Source organism: Capsicum annuum, chromosome 1, assembly GCF_002878395.1.
Source record: "Capsicum annuum cultivar UCD-10X-F1 chromosome 1, UCD10Xv1.1, whole genome shotgun sequence".
In the NCBI taxonomy this organism is placed as follows: Eukaryota; Viridiplantae; Streptophyta; class Magnoliopsida; order Solanales; family Solanaceae; genus Capsicum; species Capsicum annuum.
In genome coordinates, this window is record NC_061111.1 from 10,560,897 (window position 1) to 10,582,127 (window position 21,231).

At 31.4% G+C, this 21,231-nt stretch overlaps 2 protein-coding genes across 2 annotated transcripts; both read left to right on the forward strand.

Moving 5' to 3' along the window:
• Nucleotides 1-12,839: 12,839 nt before the first annotated feature.
• Nucleotides 12,840-14,545, forward strand: LOC107852947 (pentatricopeptide repeat-containing protein At2g20540). Its single transcript, XM_016697980.2, has one exon. It carries the CDS (start codon nucleotides 12,908-12,910, stop codon nucleotides 14,495-14,497), a length of 1,590 nt encoding a protein of 529 aa, XP_016553466.2. The 5' UTR covers nucleotides 12,840-12,907; the 3' UTR covers nucleotides 14,498-14,545.
• A 4,339-nt stretch (nucleotides 14,546-18,884) lies between these two features.
• LOC107852956 (zinc finger protein ZAT9-like) lies at nucleotides 18,885-20,191 on the forward strand. Its single transcript, XM_016697988.2, has one exon. It carries the CDS (start codon nucleotides 18,905-18,907, stop codon nucleotides 20,123-20,125), a length of 1,221 nt encoding a protein of 406 aa, XP_016553474.2. The 5' UTR covers nucleotides 18,885-18,904; the 3' UTR covers nucleotides 20,126-20,191.
• Nucleotides 20,192-21,231: the final 1,040 nt, after the last annotated feature.

A 21,231-nucleotide genomic window follows, 5' to 3' on the forward strand; every position in this document is an offset into this window, starting at 1 on the left:
CTCGGGTTATGCACATGATGTCAGATATAAAGCAGTAACACATAAGGTAAAAATATAAACAAAGAGCACGTAGGCGCTCAACAATGATAAAACAATAACACAAAATAGCAAACACAATGTCTATACACTCATAATGCCAAACAAAGCTGATACAACTTCAAAAATAAGCTCGAATTCTGAAAAAGATCCCCCACAGAGTCGCCAGAGCTGTCACACCCCTTTTTTATTTTGAAAAATATTTGATTTTAAGTTTGAAAGGGTTTTTATTATCAAAGTGACAAAAGATGAAAATTTGTTTCGAAAAAGGATTATTTACAATTTTTATTCAGAGTCGCCACTTGGCATAATCCAGTGTGCCAAGTCACCTTTAGAAAATTCTTTTCAAAACTGTTTGACTTTTTGAAACTGGTTTGCGAACAAAGATTCTGGCTAAGGAATTCTGTTGACCGAGGGGAAGGTGTTAGGCACCCCTCGATCCCGTGTTTTGACCACGGTGTCTTGACGGAACGTATCAGCTAATTTTGACACTACAAATGTATAAACCACACAAAACATACAAAACAAAGCAAGCAAGCCAAACCAAACAATCCTAAATTTAGTGTCCAGTCCAATTATACAGTCCGAAATAAAAAATGCAAAAAATATGAAACCTATTCTAAACTAGACCTAGACTAAGCTCCAATGCTTTACCCGATGCCTTAGGCCTTGATCACGAACCTCCTTCGAAGACACAATACATCAGGGCATTCCCCGGTGAATGAATATATGAAATCTCGGGGCATTCTCTGGCCAAATGAATACACTTGAATCAAATACGATCAACTAAAAAGAAACATTCTCACACACATTCAAACATTCAACCAAACAAAAGTTGTAAGTTAGCCTACCCGAACCTACAGTTGCCTATCTGTTTCAACATATCATAATTCTATCGGATTCCAATAATATTCATGCCTATTTTGGATTAAACAAACAATAATACTAAACCAAAATTGATCCATATTCGTCCATCTTTATCAACTTCTCAATTCCACCCCATCTAGCTTCTTTTTATCAATCACACCATCAAAATTACTCCAATTCGTCCCACATATCACCAAAATTATATCATCAAACACATAATCGTAATGTCATAACATCAACAAAATCCAACAGACATGATCACACCATACATAATCACTACTAATTCAACAAATGAAGAAAAAGAAAGCAGGTTAGAGAAATGGACCTCAATAGAACTTCATTTCGTTAATAATAAAGAAATCCGAAACCAAAATCCTCGAATGGGAACCTTAACAATGAACAAACCAAACCCGGTATCAAAAATAATAACTGGACAGCTCAAAACCAGTGAAGAAAAACTCTTAATACTGAATCCAAATCATGAATGTTGACATGATTTGAACACGAAAAATCTGAGGATTGAAATCGCCGACGAAACTCCAAAATACATGAACCTAAAAACTCAATGACAGAAAACTAAAAATCCGTACAATCCGAGCTTCAGCGAGCTAACAGTAGCAAAACCCAACGGGAAAAGGAAGATTTTGGCGACCTTGATATTTTCAGCCAAATTTAGCTAGAAACTAATGAAATACGGAGAATATTTTGGGGATTTTAGACTAGACTCATTGAACAGACGAATTGGACACCGATGATGCCGATTTCGGCGCAGATATCACCGTACAAACGCAAAAAAGAATTAGTTTTCTTGCCACTTTCCAGTTTCTTTGCCGGATCTCCCTCAAATAAACTTTTTACTCTCGTTTTTCTTTGTTGTGTATGGGTGAGGATGTTTTCTGGTGGGCTATGAATGTGCGTGTGCACCCTTTTTCTGTGTGTGAATTATGTAGAGAAGAAGATGTGCATGTGTGATGATGGAGGACCCCTGTATGCGTCTTCAGTGAGGGAGTATATTCTAATGGTGAGGTTCGTATGTTTGTATATATACACCCCCTTTCTTTTTGAAAAAGAAATATGGGGGGGGGGGGGTTAAGGGGTAAGGGTAGAGGTGTGGGGTGGTGTGATGGAGGTGTTAAAAGTTTATTATTTTTTGTCCTTTTGTGAAAGAATTATTACACGGGTGAGGACACATGATAAGACGAAAGTAAAAATGGATAAATTGGATTTTCGGGAGGGACAAAATTAGGTGTCTACGCATAACATGCATTGTATGATTTATTTGATATTATACATTTAGGGAGTTTTCATATTGTATAAAGTGACATTATACATCTGAATAGCTGATATGTCATACATGTTTTTAAGGTGAACAAGTTTAATATGCAACATTATACATTACTGCATCTCAAACATGTGTAACTTTATGTGTAATTATTGTATGATTTTATTTTTTTCAGGGCATGAAATACCGTATAGACAAAGGCCCGGGCATCCTTTACATATTTTGAGCTCATGCAACCGTGGTTTTGCTGAAGACTTAAAGTCTTATTTTGGATAAGATGTTTTAGGGGCATTTAGAAATACTTTATTTGGGATTTTTCTTGACCTTCCACAGTGCAACTGGATTGGGCAGATTTCAAAATATATTCTTATGCTAGAAATCCAATAGGATATTAAGGACGAGATTCATGTGTGTGTGCAGGGGAAGATTTTGAAATTTACCAAGCTTGAGTTTGCCATTATCACCGGCCTTAAATACGCTGGTGATATTGATGAGTTTATGTATACTTCATCATCAAAATTTCCTTTGATGTCGAAGTATTTTCCTGAATATGGAGGTGGTATAACTAGGTCAAAAATGATAACACGTGTGAAGATGGGAAATTTCGAGAACTCTGAAGATGTTTTGAACCTTGAGATATTATATTTTGTTCATACATTCATGTTATCTCAGCATAAAGAAGCACCAATCAGTGTAGCTCACTTTCAGATGGTCAAGGATGGTTGGTACATATACTTTCCATGGGGGAAGATAACTTTTGAAAAGTTGATCAATTCATGGCGGCAAGATTTCAGAGTCGCAAAGCAGTTATATTCTTTGGGTGGAATGCCCCACGCTCTAAATGTCTGGATATTTGAGTGTTGCTCTGAGGTAGATAAGAAAAATACTTTGCGACAAAGAAACATCATCCCAAGAATACTTAACTGGTTTGTGGAGTGTACAAGGCCTAAGTATGAATCTTTTATGTCTGGCATGTTCAGTAAGGTAATTGTATAACATGTTAAGTATTTTTATTTTATACTCAATTTATCGAAGTTCTAATATTTAATTTTGAAATTAATTTTTCAGTGTTCTTTCAAGAATGACCAACCTACAAGCGAAGAAGTTTGCACGTTAGATTTGTCTTTCTCTGAAGATTCTATGCTTTTTGATCCAATATCTGCTGCTTCCACTTCTGTTGCTGCAATATTGAAAAGGTCAGGCGATGAAGATCAATCTCATGTTGTCACTGCAGATGACAACTATGATGATTTCACCACTAGACCTACTAAGGAATTTCTAAGAAAGGCTCGTTTGGCTACACCTTTATCAATTGAACAACCATCCAAAAGAAGAAAAATAGTTATATTTCAGAAAGTTAGTCCAGCTGCGACAAATGGACAGAAATCAACAAGTTCTCCTTCAGTACGTCATGTCTCTGGTATGTTTTCTAAAAAATAATAAGAATCAATAGATAAACTACAAATTCGTGTGTCTGATTTTAATCATTCTCATCAAGGAGAAATTGGTGTGTCTCCTGAGCGCGAACAACTCAAGTCTGTTCCTTCATCTTCCACAATGCCTGAAGGAACTCCTAAGTCTAATTTAGATATGACGCAGATAAAGAGTTATGTCAAAACATATGTAAGTTAATTTTCTTATTCACAAATTTTTATTTTTGTAAAACACTACTTGTTTCTAATATCTTATTGTTTATCTGTATGTTATAAGGTTGATAAACAAATTGTTGACCTGAAAACACTAATCTCCAATATACCTGTCGAGATCGTTAAAGCCTTGAAGAAAGAAGAGAATAAGAATCTCTGGTATAAAATAATATTTTGTTCAAATTTTTAATACTTTGAATAAATACTCATACATTAGTATTATTCATGATATATAGGAGGAGAAAATTGTTGATCAACAAGAAGGTGCAGAAGAAGACCAAAAAATAAATGACAGTGTTTATAAAAATGATTTGCCGGTAATTTTAATCAAAATTAAATTGGTGTGTTACCATAACTCTGTATAACTCCAACATCTTAACCTATTTTTGTTTGGTTCTTATACAATATGAAGATGAGGATAAGGGACCAGTCATTGAAATATCAAATAATGAACCATCAATACTTGTATCTTTGAAAACAGAGATCCAAGATTATGTCCACATCCATACTGAATGTCCAACAATAACTGAGGTTCAATTCGAATAGAAGTTTGTTATACATTCACAACCATGCATAATAGATATCAAATTATAAAAAAACATTTTCAATCACGATTATATAAATTTGATTAAACATACAGACATCCACTTGTCAATTATTTGTAGGATGAGCACATAACTGATAAAGAAGAGGGACATGAAGAAGAATCGGAAAACACACACATTAATGATATGAAATATATATCGGTACATTTTTGTCTCTCCTGTTGGTTTGTTCTTGGATGAATATCAATATATTAAAATGCTTTATTTGGAGGCTGTTACAGTATTATTATACATACATTTGAATGTATAATGATATGTTATACATTATTAATACTAATAATCTATTTGAGAAAATGACTGTTCTTTATGAATATTCTCATACATATCTATGTTACTTTGAATTATTTATGTAGTAACATTTATCAATCACCTAACAACTCAAAATAAATATGAATACATTCATACGCACTCCTTACAAACAACAATTGCAAATCACTGTTATAAATTTTTTTTCCTGTTCAATTATGTCTTACTTTGATTAAATGTTCAGGCCTTTTAATTATCACTTTATTTAGGCTGAGCTTATTCCTGATAAAGAGCAAGCTGGTCTTGAAGATTTGGAAAAAGAGCATGGTCCTGTGATGGTATATTTGTTGTTATTTTATTAAAATTATCTACATAAACTTACCAGATATGGTACATTTGTTGTTATGTATTGTACAATAATAATATTTGTCTTTATGAAATTTTGATGATGACGACTATTTGACAGGATATGAACTCAATCCACTAAATTACAGTGGATTATGTATAATTTGCATCGTAATACTATCTTATTTTGAGGTTGTTTCTATTTCATTATACATTCATTTGAATGTATAACATTATGTTATACATTAAATCAGCATATAACAGATACATTTGCATTTTTTATAGATATGAATTTCAAATCACTGGTACATATTTTTTTCATTCAATTACGTATCACTTTGACTAAGCTTTCATACATGATGATTGTTACTAAATATAGGATGAGCATAACGCCACAACAGAAGCAGGTTGTAATGAAGAATTGAACATTAAGCATAGCCCTGATATGAAACATTCAATGATATTTCTTTGGTTGTTCATGTTGTTTTTTAACTCAAAACTTACATACTTATACATTCACATCCATGCCTAATAGATATCAAATTATATAAAAAGCTTTTCATTCACCATTGTATGACTTTTCAAATCACTATTATAATTTTTTTTCCATTTAACTATGTCTTAATTTTTAAATAAATGTTCCAACATTCTAATTAACTCTTAATTTAGGATGAGCTTATGCCCGATAAAGAGAAAGCTAGTGTCGAAGATTTGGAAAAAGAGCACAGTCCTGTGATGATATATTTGTTGTCATTTTCAATTTTAATCCCGATGGTTTAACACTTCAAATCTAAATACATAAACTTACGAGATATTACTGTTAAAAAGGGATCATAATATTCCTATATGCATATCTCAATTTTTGGATTTTCATTCCACAACGATTTATTTTTGTGTTGTTACTTCGTATTATGCACTTCTAATATTGATCTTTATTAATTTTAGCTCATGAGGAATATTTAACAGTAGATGAATTGATTAGACCCAAGTATTGTGGATTATTTATAATGTGCATTGCAATACTATCCTAATTTGGGGATGTTCCATCTTCATTATACTTTCACATGAATGTATAACAGTTTATTATACATTCATACAGAGTATCATACATTCATATTCAATTTTTATATACATAGATTTCAAATCACCGTTACATATTTATTTTCTTACATAATGATTTTTATTTAAAATAGGATGAGAATATTGTCGCAAAAGAAGCAACTTGTTCTTAAGAATTGAACAAACATCATGGTATTGATGTGAAAAATTTGCAGGTATTTTTTTTGTAGTTCATGTTGTTTTTCACTCAAAATTTATCTACATAAATGTTTTTGTTGTTTAGGTAGAATTAACGTTATACATTAATATGTTTGCTTTTACACATAACACATCAATCTTATTTCTGTAGGATGATGTCGATGCCACAATAACGGAGTCTGTTCAAGACGCTGTAGACGCACTATTATTTAATTTGTCAACACTTTTGGATACAAAGAAATTCGATGTTGTTACACCAAATATAGTGACAGAAAGCTAGTGGTCACTTCCAGATAGTCAGATTTCACCGGATTTTTTGGATGCTCAAGTAAGGGAGATTGAAGCAGCAAAAGCATATGAAGCCAAAAAATTACCTGTAAAAAGAGATCGAAAAAAGTCAAAGATTTTTAGGTCATCATACATCACAAAATTTGGATCGAGCTCTAAAGATGAGGGCAATTCTGCTAATGAACAGAAGCAGATGTATGCTTTTGATGGTTGTACCATTTACGAAGAATTGCTAATTAATTGATCAGCGATTATTCACAGTAGCTTGAAATTGGGTTACTCAAATATCATGCTTCCAAGTAAGTTATTTAAATAATATTTCTAAATTATTGAGAATAGTTCAGAAGAATGAATCTTGGTGAAGTCTAATCCTTGTTTATGTTGCAGGAAACAAACAGACAATCACTATCTAAAAAATGCTCCAGGATTAGGTTATACTCTATTGGACTTTGTTGTTGCACAGACACTCAAAAAAAATTGGTTCTACTTAATGTCGCAACGCAACACATGTTGAAATAATAAGGTAAATTAAACTAAACTATATCATGCTTGTTTAAACTTTTACTAAAAATTTACTCATTGTTATAGAATACATATGTATCAAAATGTGATGTATAATCACATTTTATACATCTAATGGTAACAGATCATACATTCCTGTTCTTGACCACTACATAATAATATCTAAAACATATGACTTATAATCTGTTGAATGATTAAATATCATACATGTGATGTGATGTATAATCATATTTTTATACATGTTTTGTTAACAGATCATACATTCATGTTCATGAACAACACATAATAATAACTAAAACATATGCCTTAGAATCTGTTGTATGATTAAATATCATACATGTTGTGTGATGTATAATCACATTTTATAAATGTAATGGTAACAGATAATACATTCGAGTTCTTGAACAATACATAATAATAACTAAAACATATGTATTTTTCTTTCAGTGTTTAACATATTCTTACCATTTTTAACCTGTAGCACTTAGATGTGATATTCTACCACTTGAGAAAAAAATTAAAGTTGCAGCAATGTAATACATATAGTTATACGACAACCAGCTGCTTTTTCAAAACATATATCAAAAAGACAAACGAACGATATTTTCCTGCAGTTGAAATAGATCAGATATCCACGCAAGAAGACTACACAAAATCTGTTGTTGTGGCTTCAAATGAAATCGCTATAACAAATATAATTAATGAATTCTGCATTCCTGTGGGTTTACCATGCCATTTGATTGATGAGGTATATGTTTTCGTTAACTGTGGAAAAGAATATCACTGGATATTGGTTGTAATTGTTTTAAAGGAGAGAGTCATACTTGTGTATGACTCACTGTCAAGCAAAACGAAAAGTGAACCACCAACCGAAATACGAAAGTTAGCAGCCATGCTGCCTGCTTACTTGTCGGACAGTGATTTCTTTGAAAAGACTAAAAGAATTGATTGGTCTACACTTAAAGCGTACGAAGAAAAACTTGGTCTGCAAACTGGTGAGATAAGTCACGACCCATTTGATGTTGAATACGTCTAAAACATTCCACAACAAACGTCTGATAGTTTGTAAGTGACTATTACTTTTTAAATTTTTACATATATAATCATGCTAAATTAGTAACCGTATTAGTCTTTTATTTTATTATAAAATTAGAGACTGCGGGGTCTTTGTGGATGCATATGTAGAAGTATTGAGTGAAGGACAGCAAGTCTATTCATGTGAGTTTGTAGCTGCAACTCAACGTGCACGGTATGCTTCGTTACTATGGCATTACGGAGTGACGAAGGCAATGAAAGGTTATACGAGTGATCATGACGATCCTCCTAGACCAAAGAATACTTTTCTCCAATCACCTGATGAAAGTGCAATTATTACTTTAGAGTAGCACCTTCTAAAAATATTCTAATTGCTTTTTTAGTTGTTTATGGTAAACAGTTATATGCAGTAATGTTTTTTTGAATGTTGATTTTTAGGCACCATTATATGGATGGCAGTGTTTCTTCTACATACATTTACATTTACATAAACTTTATTGTACTGATTCTATATTGTTTGTTAATTAATTATTTTTTCAAACCTAATATTACTAACACTGTATACCAACAAATTACATATTAATGAATTATATATATGTAAAATATTGTATTTTTTTCAGCATTAAAGAAGTTAAAATTATATTATGAGTTAATTATACATTGAACAGGTATCAAATTATTTTTGATAAATTTATTAGATAACATCATACATGTTGACGTATTCAATAAAATTTAAGAAGAATAACAGTAGATCGTAAATTGTAAACAAACTTAATATATGAGCCATTAGACGTACTATTGATAAGAAAACAAGAATATTTTGTAATATCATACATACATCTTAATGTATAATTCATACTCATACACAAAATTGTTTACTTTATATTTCGCCAGTTCTTATGTTTTTTAAAAGCATTTACTTTAATACCATACATGTTGTTAATATATAATAGTATAGCAAACATAATATATATAAGATATGTTAATATTAAATGTATTATACATTATAACGACATATTAATACGTTACAATAATGAGCAGTAAAGTCACAAAATATGATATTTCAAAACTGTATTAATTGATTGCGAAAATGTCAAACATTAAGTAATAAAAAAATCATATAACAATTAAAAACATAAAATAAACTTCAACAAGCAAATCAACAAAAAACAAAACAAAATGATGTTATGTAGTTATAACCAAACTAACAATTAGCATTTAGAACAACAAAATAAAATCTTCAACTTTCTTTTGGGAAGAAATCGCACATCCTACGATTGTGGCCTACACGCCCGCATTTACCGCAATGATTTGAACTTGCAGTAAGTGATTCACTAGATTTCAAATTCCTTCCTTTTTTTGGCCTCCCAGGAGGTCTTTTATATTTGGGTGGAAAAACTTCTTCGGCATCAACAGATTCTGGAACAATTCAATCTTTCATGTATGGCATAGGAATTATGGGGAGTTCATACGTCTTGACAATGGTGTTTGGCCTGTACAATTCTGAGCAGTAACGTCCATACTCTTTTACATCAATATTTATACTCTTCAAAACAACAATTACGTGTACATATGAAATTTCATCAATTTGATACCGACAATAATTACGCGTGCCACGATCAATATCAACAATATACCTCCTTCCTGATTCATACACATAGCACAGATAACTACCAGCTGCCTTAACCTGTTTGCAATGAATAATTTTATACAGTTAAAAACATACAAATTAATAACAAATATAAAGGAGATTCAACTATCATAATACACACCGTCATCCGCAACGATTTAACTCCATTATCAGTTAGTATTTCTTGAAATCTTATCCCGAGCATTTTGTTTGTATAAGATGCAATTTCATTATTCTGACAATTCCATGCAGCGAATAGAATCCTAACTTCTTCAAGGAAACCTAAAATAGAAAGTACTCTAGCCTCTACCAAACAACCGTTAATACATTCAGCTATATTAGAGGTCACATTCTACCTCTATCAACGGGAGAGTGACATCGAGACCATTTATCATATTCAGTTTCTTCTAGATATTCCTTAACCTGTGGATCAACCTTTCCAACCTTTGACATAATGTAATCAAAATCTTCTTTTCTATAAGCTTTAGCCATTGAATAATACAGGTCACTAAGTCTGTCTTTGCTTTTTCTAAAATATTTACAAATATTTTTTCATAAATGCTAAATACATGCTAGATGGGGAACATTAGGATAAACAATACTCACACTTTTTATGATACTCTCGTTTCGATCCGATACAACACACATATTGTTCCATTTTTCAAATGCTTCTCTAAATATTTCAAATTATAATACCTGCAGCATCAAGAGTGCTCGCCGATACAAACGTTCCTTGATATGGCCCGCTTAAATGTGCACCATCTACAACTACTACTGGACGGCAAAATTTGAACCCCCTAATCATGGGATGTAATGCAATAAACAAGTATTTAAACTCGTTATCTAATGCCTTATGTATCCAAATGTATGATCCAGAATATACCTGGTTCAATGTATATATATAATGGGGCATTTTTCGATATCCATCAGCTAGTCCACCTCTAAGCATCACAATTGCCTTTTGTTTTGCCGGTCAATCCATCATGTAGTTAATATCAACACCGTAGACGACCTTCATCTCTTCAATTATGGCTGCAGGTATGTGTATTCTCTTGTAATTAATTAACTTTGGTGCAGTAAATTCATAGACAAAAGCTATTATTGCAACCAAATTATTCAGTACTCTATCACTCAGGTTGCAACTATGTCCCGAATCAAATGTCTTTATCATAAAGATTTTCGAATGATTCATCGAATACACCTTCATGACCCATTTGCAATCTTTGACACGGCAGTGTAACACATAGGTGTAGTTACATTTTAAAATGTGTTGTCAATTTATTAACATACATATAAAATCAATAATTTGAATTAAAATATCATAATTAAACTGTTACAGTTTTATTATACATTCAAATGAATGTATGATGGCATAATATACATTGTAAATATGCTCCATTTTGTGCAAACAACAAAAATCAGAAATTGAAGTCAACAATGAAACTCCATTAACAAAGGCTATTACAAATCAAAAACATCCTTTACAGCATCTACAAATAATAAATAATAATTTATTTCATACCTTTGTTTGTCAGATCATTTAGTATAGGTGTTAAAGCCATTCGATATTGCATATTTCGCCATAACCGATACCAAAGTTTGCTTATCCTTATAAAGCTGGTTAACTTTTATTTCAGTGTTCTTGCAATCAGTAATGAAATTATTAACTTTAAATTCTGGAATGTCTAATGAATACTGATTCTCTGTTTCAACAACAGTTAAAGCAACTGAATCAGATTCACTACCTTCAATACACATTACAGCTCCAGTTTCACTATAAAATTCGATATCCTTAATCGATTTGTTGAAAGTTATTATACAGAGCGGAAAATTTACAAGCCTAGAACATTGTTTCTTCAACTCAATATAAACCTTCACTCCATTATCATTTCTTATGATAATTGAAGAAGAATTACCATTAACGATGTATTTAACTTTAATTTTTTTTCGAACATCGTTAATACCCAATTCCATCACCATTGTCGCAATCAATTTCAAAAAGTTAATACTTTCTGAAACAACAATGACATCACTTTTGTATACTTTTAAACTTATTTTCGTCTCCCAAACACCAAAATGACGCAACAATATTGGAATGTTCATCTTTTTTTCTCACAAGAAATCACGAACAAAGATTTTTTTTTTCAGAATCCTAAATCAGAAAGAAGACAATTAGAAGTAATGTTTAAGAGTTTTCTTTTGAAATTCAAATTTCAGTTACTATTTTAACTCATATAATAATTAACATCAGGTTATTAAATGGCGTAATTTAAGGAGTAGGGAGATATTTACTGATCCCCAATCCCATGATTGTAGGCAAATCAGATTTATCCTACATTCGGCGAATGTATAACAACCATCCGAATGTATGACAATATTTTGCAAAATAGGGAGAGAAAAAATCTCAAGGGAGATTATGTAAATAGTTTCACTTTATGCGGTATATATGTGGTTTATACTAAAAAGACTTACTCCAATTCGCCCCACACCCACATAGCCTAAAATATGCACCGCTCCGCATAGTCTAAAATTTGCACCGCACTGCTCTATTGTCATCCCTAACTAGTTCTGTGGTTGAAAAAGTTTGAAGGTTGAACTAGATTTCAATGCAAAAATTAACGAGGTTATCCATCAAGTAGTTTCATGTTATATAGACAGCCTTCTAGTCTCGTAAAAAAGTATTAAAGTTTTTTGTTGCAGTTTGATGTTGTTTTTTGTGCAGCTAGCTTATTGACGTTTTTAATGCATTTTTTTAATGTAGTTTGGTATAATTTTTGGTGCAGTTTGGTGATAGTTCGATCTAATTTTTCTATGTAGTTTGGTGACTTTTTGAGTATTTTAGTGCTGTAATTTGATCAAGTTTGATGCAAACTGCTGTTTTTTTGTACTTTTAAGCTATTTTCTTACGAGAAAAATTTAAGAATAAGATGTCCAAAAGAGAAATAATTGAGAAATTAGTGATAGAGAAAATGTAATGGAAGTATATGAATTTCCGTTAGTATACACGGTTGTTTGTATAAGAATATCCAAAGATCAATATTAATAAACTTTTAGATAATATCCTATAGATAAGGGATTATTTATGCCCTTTTCTCTGTGCTACAATAAGACTCCCTTTCTTTCAAAATGAAAATTTTAGCAAAGGCTAATGTCAATAAACACAAGAAGATGCCTTTTCCTACTAGAGAAATGCAGGAATATGAAGCAACTTAAGCAAGCACATGGACAAGTAATCACATGTGGACTTGGGGAAAATAGCTTTGCGTTGAGTAGGCTATTGGCTTTCTGTTCTCATCCTAATCTTGGTAGTCCAGCTTATGGCTGGAAAATCCTTGAACAAACACAAGAACCCACAATTTGCATTTTCAATACAATGTGTAAAGCTTTCTTGCTTAAGGGTGAACTCAATAGAATCATAGGGATATACAAAAATATGTTGAAAATTGGGATGTACCCTGATAATTACACGCTCCCTTATGTGTTAAAAGCTTGTGCCAGAATGAAAAGTTGTCATCTTGGGGAGTTGGTTCATGGGCAAATCTTGAAATTGGGGTTCTTAATTGATATTTTTGTGGGTAATACTTTAATAGGATTTTACACTGCTTTTGACAATGTGGAAGCTGCAAGATTTGTTTTTCATGAGATTCCTTGCAGTTGTGTTGTTTCTTGGACTGTTTTGATTTCTGGGTATGCAAAAAGAGGGGATGTTTATGAAGCCAAACTAATTTTTGATGAATGTTTAGTGAAAGATAGAGGAGTTTGGGGCTCTATGATATCTGGTTATGTACAAAATAATTGTTTCAAAGAAGGGTTAAAATTGTTTAGGCAAATGCAAATGACTGGGATTGACCCTGATGAGGCAATTCTTGTTAGTGTACTTTCAGCTTGTGCACATTTGGGTTCTCTTGATATTGGAATTTGGATTCATAGATATGTGGAGAAGTTGAGAATGCCAGTGAGTGTTAAATTAGGGACCGCTTTTATTGATATGTATGCAAAATGTGGTTGTTTGAATACAGCAGAGAAGTTGTTCGATGAAATGCCGCAAAGAGACCTTATTTGTTGGAATGCTATGTTATCTGGATTTGCTGTGAATGGAAATGGTTTAAAGGCCTTAAAGTTATTCAATGAGATGCAAATCGTTGGGATTAGGCCAGATGATATTACATTCATCTCGATGTTTACCGCTTGTAGTTATGGAGGCATCGCAAACGAAGGTCTAAATTTGTTGAATCTAATGTGTAATGTGTATCATATTGAGCCCAAAGGTGAACACTATGGATGCATAATCGACATTCTCGGCAGAGCCGGACTGCTTGAGGAAGCAAGAAACATAGTCCAAAACATGCCTGGTTCGAGTGATCCTTCAGAAGAAGCCATAGCTTGGAGGGCATTACTAAGCGCCTCGGCGAATCATGCACTTGTTGATTTGACTGAGGCTGAGGCTGCCGCTGAGAGAATTGCGCAATTAGAAAGGCATAGCGGAGCATACATTCTACTCTCAAATATTTATGTTGCAGCCGGTAAACATGACAGTGCTAGAAGGATAAGGAAGAATATGTTAAGCCAATATATAGACAAGGTACCAGGTTGCAGCTCCCTTGAGATCAATGGTGCTGTTCATGAATTTATTGCTGGAGAAAAAACTCACCCTCAATTGGTTCAAATCCATGAACTTTTGGGGACTATTAACCATCATTTAGATACTAGTATACACATCTTACACGGATCTGATTGATGACACATTTATTGGTTTCCTAAATTATGCTTTTGGTTTCTCAATTCATTTTTTCTACCTAAATTTTAACTTTACCAGCTCTTTGATGAGCGTGTGGCCCTTTGATTTAAAATATAATATATTTTTTAAAACATAACTTTTAACTACACATTTTTAAGTATTCAGTCTGTTTGTAGGAGAAGTGGCATCAAGAATTATACATTCACCTGATCAAATTTAAAAAGGGGAAAAGGCTCAAATATGTCACTGAACTATCAGAAATGGATCATTTATGTCATCCGTTAAAAGTTGGGCTCATTCATGTCATCGCCGTTATAAAATCGGTTCATCCATGTCATTACTTTTTAACGGTAGTTTTCTAAAAAACAGTTTTGCCACGTGGCCTCTTATTAGAGGTCCACGTCATTTTCGTAAAAAAAATATTAGTTTTGATCCATTAAAAAGAATTCACCCGCACCCAATCTATCACCTTAACCCACTTTAATATTAGTCTTAATTTTGACCCTAGATTTGAACATATATATAATCATTTAGTCTTCGAACATGAAATTACATACTTGAATACTACGTTTAAAATAATATAGGTTAGAATAATTAATAATTTAAAATGGCAAATGAATAAATTATGATTAAAAAATAATTTGTTTTGACTCTCAAAATTCAAATATCATCACATAATTTAGGACGAAGAGAATACCACATACATGAAGAACCACAACTTTTAATTAGAAAGAATACCTAAAATTTCCTTCTAAATTTGGATTATAAGTTGTATAATTGAATTATTGATAGTCTTAATTATTTCGTGAACTTGACTATTTGGTAGCCTTTATATTCTTTAACGTGGACGAGACGTAGAGCATAATTTATTTTAGGCATGTTAGAGTTTTAAAAAATATAAAATAAATAAAAAACCACCATCCAGGTACGTAGGGTGTTTTCAGTCCATATATTTTTGAGTGTTGTTTGGTACCTACTCACGTAGACACTATTTATGTGTATATTAATGGATCTTTAATGTGTCTATTAAAGAATCAACCCACGATGAAAAAAGTTATGTTCTACGTCTCGTCCACGTTAAAGAGTATAAAGGCTACCAAATAACCAAATCTATGAAATAATTAAGACTACCAATAATTCAATTATACAACTTATAATTCAAATTTAGAAGGGATTTTTAGGTATTCTTCCTAATTAAAAGTTGTGGTCCTTCATGTATGTAGTATTCTCTTCGTCCTAAATTATGTGATGATGTTCGGGTTTCGAGAGTCACAACAAATTATTTTTTAATCACAATTTATTTATTTGTCATTTTAAATTATTAACTATTCTAACTTATATTATTTTAAACGTAGTATTCAAGTATGTAAATTTCATGTTCAAAGACTAAATGATTATATATATGTTCAAATCTAGGGTCAAAATTAATAGTAATATTAAAGTGGGTTAAGGTGATTGGTTGAGTGCGGGTGGATTCTTTTTAATGGATCAAAACTTTTAAAAAATGACGTGGACCTCTAATAAGAGGCCACGTGGCAAAACTATTTTTTAGAAAATCATCGTTAAAAAATAATGACATGGATGAATCAATTTTATAACGGCGATGGCCTGAATGGGCCCTACTTTTAACGGATGACATAAGTGAGTCATTTCTGATAGTTCAGTGGCATATTTGAGTCTTTTTCCTTTAAAAAAATAACGTAATTTTTTATTATGTATTAATAAAATAAATCTATAATTACGTATTTTTTATTTATTAAAAATAACTTTTTAATACGATTTATGAAATAAAAAAAAATAAGCTAGATGGTACTTGATTTGACAAAATGAAGTACTAATATTTTTAAAAAATAAATTTTTGGTAAAAGAATGTAATAGAAAGTTTACTATAATTTATAATAAAAAGTTTTAATTTATAAAAGTTTTACAAAGTTATAAAATTTTAATTTATAATTTTTTTAAAAGAAAAACTCAGAGTACCATCACATTACCCTTTATGTCAAATCATATAAAATGTAATAAATTATTATGTTTTACCTAGTTTTTTGTAAAACATAATAATATATCACGTTTTACTTGATATGATATAAAGGGGTGACGTGATAGTATATTGAGTTTTTTTCGTGTAAAACGTAATAATTTGTTACGTTTTACAAAAATTTTACTGTACACTTCCGTTATCAAGCCGTTAAAAAAAAGATATAAAACATAATAAATTATTATGTTTAGTTTATTTTGATAATTTATTAAATAAATGACTTATTTTGATTCCGAGTTCCCGCTGTAACACCAAAAGTTAGAGAGAGTCTCTAATTCATCAAATGCTTGCTACTTCCTACAACCAAATACCATATAGCTCTATGCATAGACAACTGATAAATGAAAAAATCACCCTAGTTTTTTTTTTCTTTTGAATTTGTTATGATTTACTTTTAAATTTTCTCCTAGTGTCTCCTTAATAACTAAAATAGTCCACTAAATTTAAACTTTACGTACAATAATGTAATTTTGGTTAGAAATAGTCTCCCAACCACATAAATTGACTGTACATAGACGCACGTTTTCTATTACTGACACACTTCTTTTCTCTTACTACTTTCTTAATTAAACCACATATATACGCACGTTTTCTATTAATGATCTACTTGAATTATATTTTGTACGAACGATAAATGCTTTTTTAAAAATATATTGTTTTGAAGAATAAGTAATTTGCTTACTTATGTTTTAGTGTTTGATAAATAAGTATAAAATTTTTTAAAAATAATATTATTCCACAAATATTTATATGTAATGTAAGAAAATATGACTATGCAAGGAGGGTGAATTGGAGAATCAGGAGTTGTGATTAATGCTTAAGGGTGCCAAAGGGTGGGATAGTCAAGGAGCGGAGGTTAGGTACCCGATCCAATTTACAAGCATATCAATTATTTCATCGAGTACTTACTATATATCTCCTATCAATATATGCACTATTTGATAATTTTGTCCATCAATATTTAAATAAATAATTAACGAAAAATTGCTATATAGAATTTTTGAATCAATTTATCGATTTCACGTGAACATCAATATACTTATTTTTTTCCTGATAGGTAATTGTAATTAATTTAATTTGAATTTGCCATGAGTTACTTTTCTTTTAGATTTGTCTTATTTATCCGTACTAATGGAATAAAATAGTCAACTTACAACTTATAATATTGTGATTTTGTGCGAGTAAATTTGACTAAAAAATACTAACTGCTGTAACAATAAAAGGTTGAAAGAGTCTCCCAACCACATCAAATGAATGTATAAATGCACATATGGTTTACATTAGTTATTAATACTTGTGGTGTTTAGCCCGTGATCTCCACACGCCCAATAATTAGATATTAATATTAAAAGAATTTATTTATTTTCAAATTGAGAATCCATGTGAGAGATTGTTTATTTAATTTTTTCACTTTAAAATTATATACATATCTCATAAAAATTATTGTATGTCTTAATGAATATAATGTTTGGTTATTTTTCTCATAAATAATTCTTAAAGTTATTTCAAAACAATTGTATGTCCTACCTTGCTGATTGGAGGGCTGGGTAGCTATGTTTGTTTTCGATCAACGTGTTGATGCACACTCAAGCAGTGGTCCTAATAGGATAATGTTCAACCGTAGGGACCATTGCTTGAGTGTGCATCAACACGTTGATAATAGCAGGTGATAGTGCAGGTAGAAAATAACTCAGGTATAAAACACGAAAATCGAATACTTTATGTATGTTTTTTTATCATTATCTCTTAATTTTTCATAATAGTAATTTCGGATCCAACATGCATACATATCGGGGCCGTTTGTTACACTTTCATTAGCACAAATACTTAATAAACCTGTCAACCAAAGTTTAAACAATTGATAAAAAGGAGTAAGGAACTATTATCCTAAAACTTATGATTTGATATTGAACCTTGGTCATTCTTATTTCATTATTTTCATTCACTTTAATTATTTATGGGTAAGCCACATCAAAAGTTTTTATTTGAAGCCTTCAAACTATATGATATACTCATCTAGGCTAGTTAATTATATAATTACCTTAAAATGACACTTTTTTTCTTCCTTTTTAGTGCACATGTACATACAATGTACAATATGTAATCTTATGTAAGTAAAAATTGACTGAAAAAACACTAACCCTACAACCAAGAGATTTAGAAATAGTCTTCCAACCACACATAACCAAAACCTTCCACTTGTAACAAACTCATTTTTCTCTCTCACTCACTTAACTCTCATCCACATCCAACTAACTCCAACTATAAACTAGGAAAACTTAGTTACTGTCACTAACTAATAATTCTTTATTTATACCAATAGTACTAAGAGTGCAAACACATTACTCCCAAACACTTATATTCATTAAATGAGTGAAAATAATGGCCAAAAAAGTGAACCATCAAGTGTTATACTCTATTGTAGAGTATGTAAGAGGGGATTTAATAGTGCTGGAGCACTAGGTGGGCACATGAGATCTCATGGAGCTGCTGGGGAAAACAATAATAGAAACTATGGGGAACAAGTTAGTGAACCAAAATATACGATCAATAATTTTAGAAGGGATAAATCAGAGAGTCAGAAGCACTCTTATAATCTTCGTACTAATTCTAATCGATTGGTGGCAGGCAATAATCGATCAACAAGTGATGATCGAGTGGATGTTGAAAAATCGGAGTATTATTATGGCCGCGATGGTAAAGAGAAACAACATTCTTCAAGAGAAGAAGAAGATCTCGCGAATTGTTTGGTCATGTTATCGAGCAAATCTTGTGATTTGTCCGATGACAACAACAACAGCGAGTCTAGAAACAAGGCTAAAGAAGTGGAAAAGGGCATGTTTCAATGTAAAGCATGCAAGAAAGTTTTTAATTCCCACCAAGCTTTAGGGGGACATAGAGCGAGTCACAAGAAAGTTAAAGGGTGTTATGCTGCAAAACTCGATGTTGACGATGACGACACCACAAACAGCAATAACGATGATAATGACATCGATGAAGACTTGATGATCTCTACTGGTGATTTAATTTTGCATCAAGAATCTAACTCTTCACAATCCCAATCTCCATCTTCGAGCTCGTTTTCAAGAAAGAGATCGAGGGTGCATCAATGCTCGATTTGCCAGCGAGTCTTTTCATCTGGCCAAGCCTTGGGCGGCCACAAAAGGTGTCACTGGCTAACATCAAGTATACCAGAGACTACTTTTATTCCTTCTTTTCAAGAAATCCAATATCATAATCAAGAACAAGTACTATACAACAAACCTATATTTACCAACCATCATCAACCGCTCGATCTAAATTTTCCAGCACAACTAGGCAATCCAGCTGAAGTTGGGTTGAAATTACATAGTAATCCATTTGAACAGGAAAGTCCAAAAAGCTCTCTCCAGCTATGGACAGACCAACAAGTTGATATTAATCAAAATGAAAATCAAAATCACAAGTGCAAATATTCTTTGAGTAGGGAAGAAGATATAAAGTCCAAAGAAGCAAAGTTGAGTAACCTTAAAGATGTAAATTTAGATGGTGGCTCTTCTTGGTTACAAATAGGGATTGGTCCAACTCCTGATATACTACCAACCCTCTAAGGTTAATATGAAGTGATTGTTTTGTCAATTATAAAAATATAGTTATATATTTATATTTAGAGGTAAGTGATTGTTTTGTCAATTATAAAAATATAGTTACATATTTATATTTAGAGGCATATCCATGATTTGCAAGTTTCTGATGTCATATTATTTTGAAGAACAATGTATATAACGTTATATATCATACTATTTTGAAGAACAATGTATATAACGTTTATATAACGTTTTGAGTAAGCTATATCAATAGCTAAAAAGATTAACCTCACTATGTTTTGTCAAAAAAATATGTCTAGTTTGGTTTGAATCCTTAGAAGCTACTAACCAACATACAATAAAACATCATAGATCAAAAAATGTGTTTTTAATGAAAATATTAATACAACGAACTGGCATGCATGAATGTAAAAATTTGACTCCCGATTATTGGCATTACAAACACTTAACATTATTACAGAACGTTATTGTGGGTGTAAAGGACTATATTTAGAATTATATCTCTACATTTTCTCATTCATATGTACATGTATGAGTTTCGATTGAGACGTTCGAATGCAATGGCACCTCCACCTTTTGATTCTCCCCTATTATATCTTTCGTCTCAATTTATATTCAATTTATATGAGATATTAAGATGTCAGTCCGTGTTTGCAATACATTTAGCTTGAATGTTGTTGTAAAGACTTTATTTATTAATATAAAGATTTAAGTTATTTAATTCAAAGTTCTGAAATATTTTTGTTAAAATGCAGATAATTTTTCTTTCTTTCTTTTTTAGTAGTATTATTTTTAACCTTTTCTTTTTAACAATCAGCTTCAACATCATTTTAAGTAAAAATAAGATCATAAATCACAATTAAAATTTTGTTTGGCACCTCAATGACTAGCTTGGCTGTCTCTTCGTTACTCCATGGCAATGAATATTTTCTTTTTTCAAGACACATAAAGTATGTTCAAATTACTTGAAGTACATTTATGTACTAAGTTACAATCAAATATTCGACGAATATAATCAAACCACATATAGTAATTTCCTCGAAGTAACATTTATATATTTATTAGTTTAGTGTACATATTTTGTATGCCAATCAATAAAATTTTTGTAC